The sequence below is a fragment of the Falco cherrug genome, chromosome 1 (genome assembly GCF_023634085.1).
Source record: "Falco cherrug isolate bFalChe1 chromosome 1, bFalChe1.pri, whole genome shotgun sequence".
In the NCBI taxonomy this organism is placed as follows: Eukaryota; Metazoa; Chordata; class Aves; order Falconiformes; family Falconidae; genus Falco; species Falco cherrug.
The window spans coordinates 73,439,827-73,445,826 of record NC_073697.1 but is presented as its reverse complement, the minus strand read 5'-3'; the positions used below and the strand labels follow the sequence as shown (position 1 = coordinate 73,445,826).

At 45.8% G+C, this 6,000-nt stretch overlaps 1 protein-coding gene across 2 annotated transcripts in view; it reads right to left on the bottom strand.

The window, feature by feature from the left end:
* Nucleotides 1-728: 728 nt before the first annotated feature.
* Nucleotides 729-6,000, bottom strand: part of UNC5C (unc-5 netrin receptor C) — a 261,113-nt gene continuing 255,841 nt past the window's right edge. For both annotated transcript variants that reach the window (XM_055713044.1, XM_055713037.1), the window contains 2 exons: nt 5,697-5,875; nt 729-5,461 (listed from right to left, as the gene is read on the bottom strand). In XM_055713044.1, coding sequence (XP_055569019.1) covers nt 5,296-5,461; nt 5,697-5,875 — 345 coding nt within the window. In that variant the 3' untranslated portion in view covers nt 729-5,295. The remainder of the gene's footprint in view (nt 5,462-5,696; nt 5,876-6,000) is intronic.

The following is a 6,000-nucleotide window of genomic DNA, read 5'->3' as shown; positions in this document are numbered from 1 at the left end:
TTCCTTGCCAATTTCTACTCTGTTGGCACTCGATGTACTGCCTGTTTGACCTTGTGGTGATGCTACAGCCCTGGATTTTGACCTTCGCCTTCCCAAGCAAAAATTGGTCCTAAGAGGACAACCACAACTAACATCAGAGTTAAAAGACTCCAGCAGTAGGTGTGCTTTATTTTCTTCTCTCTGTCTGTATGTATACACAAACACACACACACACACACTTTGCATTTCTGTTAATTTCCCACTTCAAAGGATGTCTGAGATACATGCTTCAGCATTTAAAAATCTGCAGTGCGGCTCATGTTATGAACTCAAGGTTTCACACACAAGCTAGGAACAGATTGCAGTGGTGACCCCAAAGTCAACACCTCATTGGAGTCCTTGTGGAAGAAGGGCCAAAGGTTTGGTTTCCATTCACAAACCACTTGCATCTTTGCACTGCTTGATATTAAGCAAGCCAGCCTGCAAACAATTAGTTACTTCATGGCCAGAGAAGAGCCAGAGTAATACCTGAAAAGACTTTTGAACACTCAGTAAGATAGTTTACAAAGTGCCCTGGACACGAGATTAAAAAAAAACAAAAACAAAAACAAAACCAACAAAACCCAAACCACCTCAACAGTATCATCTTGTTAAAAATTAACTTCAGAGCTGTGGTAACTACTTGGCTAGAGCATACAATGGTCTAAGGTCCCCCCACCCCTCCCTTCCCCATACCCCCACCCCCCAAAACAAGAAGAAAAGGAACCAAAAAGAAACTACTGTAGGTAGCAATACAAGACATTAGGACACTGTCCACAATGACGGGCTTACAGCATGTAAATACATTTATTCTATATGTAAGCAACAGAAATTGCAAGAAACCCAAGGAAGAGACATGTTTTGCTCTGTGGGCATCCGAGACTCCCAACATGTCTCATGAGTGTCTGCATTTCTGCCAGTGACATGGAAAAAAAAGAGTCTCAGTCTCCTATGGAAGCAAATCTTGGCTGAAGAGACCCTCACTGCCTCAAAACTTTCAAGATTCAGTAGAACAGCACTTAGGTCTTGCACTGTTTAGAAAGATACAGTGGATCATCTGTGATCAGAAAATTTGGGAAAAAAACCAACCAAACCCCCAAAGTACCCTATACACTGACAGCCACCTTTACAAGAACACAACACAAGAAGAACTGAAGAAAAAAATTGGATGAAAAGGACTGCCTCTGATAGTGTTTCTTACTCAGAAATTAAAGGTTTTCCTTGAAGTCAGTAGATATATATATTTATATAATATAGATAATATTTATAGCGCCAGCAAACAATATGTAATGAAGAGACGGTGTGAAGAGCAGTAAAACCGCTACAGTACATAGCTGAAGGTGGACAACTAAAAGGAAAAGCATTTAAAAAAAAAGTAGTAATAACTGGAGGATAAGAAACCTGCAGCCTTTTGTTTTTCAAAAGCAGATGTGCTTACCTGCCATAAAATGTTACAATAACTTTCGAGGCGGTTCTGTCTGCCAAACTTATTTGCCACGTTCAAGAGCTGCCCCACAGGAAAGCCTCTTCCCGAGCCATGTTGCTCACCGTGGCAGCATGTTGGAGCCAGGCTCAGCCCCACGAGATGGCACTGTGTCCACACAATCCTGATGGAAGGCCCGATGCTGGTTTTTCTCCCACCAAAAGTAATACCCCAAGTGGATCTGGCCACCCTTGTTTCCCATCCTCCGTCCTTGGGACAGCAGGATGGGGATGCTGAAGGATGCATACCACCGGCCCGTGCCAGAGCCCTCTCCCCAACCGCACACCCTGCCACTGCTGTACCCCCGCAGAGAAAAAGAAAGAAACAGCAAAATTAAGGCAGGGGAAGTGTCAGCTGAGGTGGGAGCTGCTGTTAGCAGCAGTGACAAAGCATGAGCGTAGAGCTGCTGGGATGAGGTGTGGCTTTGTGGAGGAAACTTCCCTGTCTCTGGCAACCCCTGCTTCTCCCTGACCTGTCGGGGCTGAGGCACATGGCATGGTGCTGTGCTGGGACCCTGCAAAGGCTGATGGAGCAGGGGCTGGAGAAACCATCCTGCCCATGATTGCAGCGGGCAAGGGAAGCTTTCTGAGTAGTCAGGATGGAAAAACCAGCAGCTCCACCTCCCAGCAATGGTGATACCGCTGCCTTAGCTGGCAGTGATGTTCCTGACTTCTATCCACCTCTGTGGATGCTCCTCTTAATCAGTGCATGTCTTTTTCTCTCAATAAATCCCCTTTACAGTAACACTGTAAAAGGAAAATGCCCCAGAATACTTTAAGAAAGTTGTTCTTTTTTTTTTTTTTTCTGAAGGAGGCATTGGGTGGGGGGGAGGTCAGAGAGCTGACAAAAGGAGCACTGACTCATAGCAATACAGATAACTAACTATGAGACACTTTCTGGTAAGGCCCTGGTGAGAAGGGTGCACAGGCTGCCCACCTAGCAACAGCTGAGAGACGGGCGCACCAGTGAGCCTGGGCATCAGCTAACAAAAACTGAGCTGGAAAAGGGAAGGGGCCAAGGGACAGTTCAGCTCATGTACCCACCCACCTTGGAAAAGGAGTCACGCAGGAAGGATGCACAGGAGGGTTGAAGGAGCATGAACTAAATACAACTGATTATGCCTAAAGATGGCACAGAAAGGAGAAAAGCTGAGACCTACCTTTTAAGAGCCATTTTAATGCTCCGAGATGAGTAAAAAATGTAGGGTAAGGGCAGAGCTGGAAGCCCCAGTCAAAGCCTCCTGAAGTTAAAAGCAAGATTTCCATTAGCATTGCAATGTGTTGCATCAGATGCCCAATGTGAAAAGAAGATGATTATTTGTTAAAAGGATGCCCATGGCATCTCCACATAAAGAGACGGTGGGGCTTACGCAGTCAAAATGTAGACAGATGTTGAAAGTTAAAATATATGTCCTCCGGTCTCTGGTTTTGACTGAAATGCTGGTTTGCAAACTGCTGAGTTACCTGTTATGAGGAAGCGAGGCTTTATGATCACTGCCCGGCAGTCAGTCAAAACCCTGCTGGTGTCAGGGAGCTGAGAAATTAAAAAGAAAAAGTCCCAAGCCTATGGAAATGTCAAATGGGAAAAAGGTCAGATGAAATTTTCCTTTCATTTTGACCAATGACATTTTCAAAGTTACCTTTAAAGGCACAATCTGGAAAGCCTTGGGGGAAAAACAAAACCAAAAACACAAAAGAAAACAAGCCAACTCCAGTCTTGAGAAGCACATGGAGTGGGAATATGTGTGTGGGTGGGGGCATGCATGTGTGCACAACAGCAATAACCAGGGCCTGGCCGGAAACCTGGAGTGGACAGGCTGGGGAAGAAAGCCTTCTTTGCACCAGAAATAGAGGACAGACAAGCCTGGCAGTCAAACTGCTGAGATCCTATGTGCTGTCATGTACCAAAGAGTCACTCTTTCACTGAACAGAAAACACAGTTTGTTTGCATTGACCAATGAGCAAATGCTTGCTGCTTTTGCCAAGTTCCCACTTCACCTGTTTGTGGCAGCCAAGAGGGACGTGGCTGAGAGGGACAAACGTGCCCCTGGCCAGCCAGTGAGGACCCGCACCACCCTGCCCCGGTGGCAAAGGGAGTGCAGCGAAGGCAGCAAACTGCAGTACACAAGATTTCAACTTCACCGCTCCACTGCCCTACACTGGCCCATGTGGCAGAAGCTTCCCTGGCTGCAGCAGCTTGGGAATATCTGTGGAGATCCACCGAGTGCCTCTCACCCAGAAATGACTCCCAGTAGCACTGACCACCACAAACATTATGGCGGGTGGTGGGTTTCATTCAGTAAGAATGAGCACCTGCAGCTCTGTGGGAAGCTAACGGGAGCTGCTGGCTCTCAGACTGCTTCAAAGCAAAGCAAGATATATGGAGGCCCACCTTGGATGCACAAATCAGGTGGTCAGTGTCAGTGCCTCCACATGCTTGCACCCATGCTCCTGAACCAGTGGTCTACGTATATTTGGACTGGGAGGCTGTCACTGGTTCACAGCCACCTCAGGACAGGATTGCTTCCTGCAGCAACCTGGAGGCACCAAGGTGATGCAAAACATTCCAGGGAGGGGTGCTGGTTGGATCCCTTGCGAGTGCAGATCTGTTACTTCAGGAGAGTGTCACCAGTCAATACCACCTTTTCATTGGGCATGAAGCACAGCAATGCTAGCATGAGGTGAGCAACCCGTGTGGGCTAGCAGAGGACTTCGGAGGAGCAGTATGATGGCTGGAGAAGGGAAGGACAGACAGCATAAGAAGGACACTCTGAGAAGACCTTCAGGAAGGGGACAACAGTTTCCATAAAAACAGGAATGATTCATTCTGCTGCTGACAAAATTAGAAATAAAGTAATGGTAATAATAATAATCATCATCATTATAATCCTTGCACTAGATACTAATTGGTAAATAATTTTTTCTCCTTTTTTTTTTTTTTTCTGGGTTTCTTTTCCCCCCTGATCACTCTGAATTGCATGTCCAAGCCCCCTCATATCGCAAAGGGGTGGAAAGTGTGTGTTACATTGTGAATTGAAAATTAATTCCGATCCTACATTCCCCACTGTCCTACAGCTATTCTTCACACAGGTTCAGTGGGACTGCCTCAAGGATGGAAGGGGATGTTACATGTGTTCCTGCTTAGCACCCACAGTACCTGCTTTCCAGATGCACAGCTCTTAAACTCTGATTTTCTTGTTGTTTTGGGTTTTTTTACAAGTAGGTCTAGGAAACAGAACAATGACAGGAGGATCATTGTGAGACAATCGATGTGCAGAATTGTAGCCAAAATCTGAATTCACCAGAAACCAATAAGCTGAAATAGCCACAACCAACTGTCCATAGCCTTGTCTTGAATGGCTTTAAACAAAAAATATAAAAAGCCATGGACAGTCTCCTTACCCCTGTCCAGAATTTGATGTAAACAACATCCATAGAAACTGGGATTGTTAAGAAAGTTTATCCATATATCTGGATAGCAATAAAAAGCGTTTCCTAGGAAACTGTAAAATCCTGTACCAAGCAGTGTACAGCCAAGCCGAGAGGAACATTAGGTTGATTTATATTTTCAAGGTACAACTTTGCATGATTTCGTTTAGATCCTGTGACAATGTACAAGGAGAGCACGTGTGAAGGTCAGGGCTGGGGTTTTTTTGTTTGTTTGCTTGCTTGCTTTCTTTTCTGAAATGTCTCTTGTGTAACTCATTGGTCTGGGTTTTCATTTCAATTCTCGTTTGTAATAACAGGGCATTACCGCTCCCTGCGTCTGTCCTTCCTGTTCATGCCAAGGCTGCATCAGTAATTTCCTTCTGCTGCCAAAGAAACAATGGTTTCGTGTCTTCCCATTTCTTCAAGAACTGCTGCCAGCATGCTCAGGTTGCCATCAGGGAAATTCTGGGCTTCCCAGAGATCCAGGATCACCCCAGTGGGACTTGATTTTGTAGCAAAATAGTTTAGGTACCTGCAACAAGACAAAAGGGAACTTGTTTTTTGAGCTGCATGAGAGCTACCTGAGTTCACAGGATTGCAACCCATCCCTGTTGCTGGTGCTGTCAAGGTGACCATCCCTGTGCAGTCAGTCTGACCAGTCTGTACATCTGCTTTCAGTTACCTCAGTGGGACTTTCACCAGGACCCTTTTGCATGTACCTCCTGTAGGGTTTTGCCACCCAGCCACATGTAGGCAGCCCCTCTCACCTGTCCAGTTTCAGCTTGTGAGCCAGCATCCGCCAGTCATGGCCTCTGGTCTGGGGTGCATCCAGGCTGCTGCACAGCTTCTGTCTTATCGGGAGGGGGATGCTGAAAGCACTCGGCCCTACTATGGTGGTGATGGTGCCTGATGAGTCCATGGGAAGATAATCAATGCCAGTAGGTTCCTAAAGTTGGAAAGAAAGAAAGAAAAAAAACCCAACAAAACAAACCAAACAAAGAAAAAAACCAAACCAAAACAAAAATCCAGCAGTTTTGTTACTGAGTGCAGAGATGATTTTAGAAATGTACC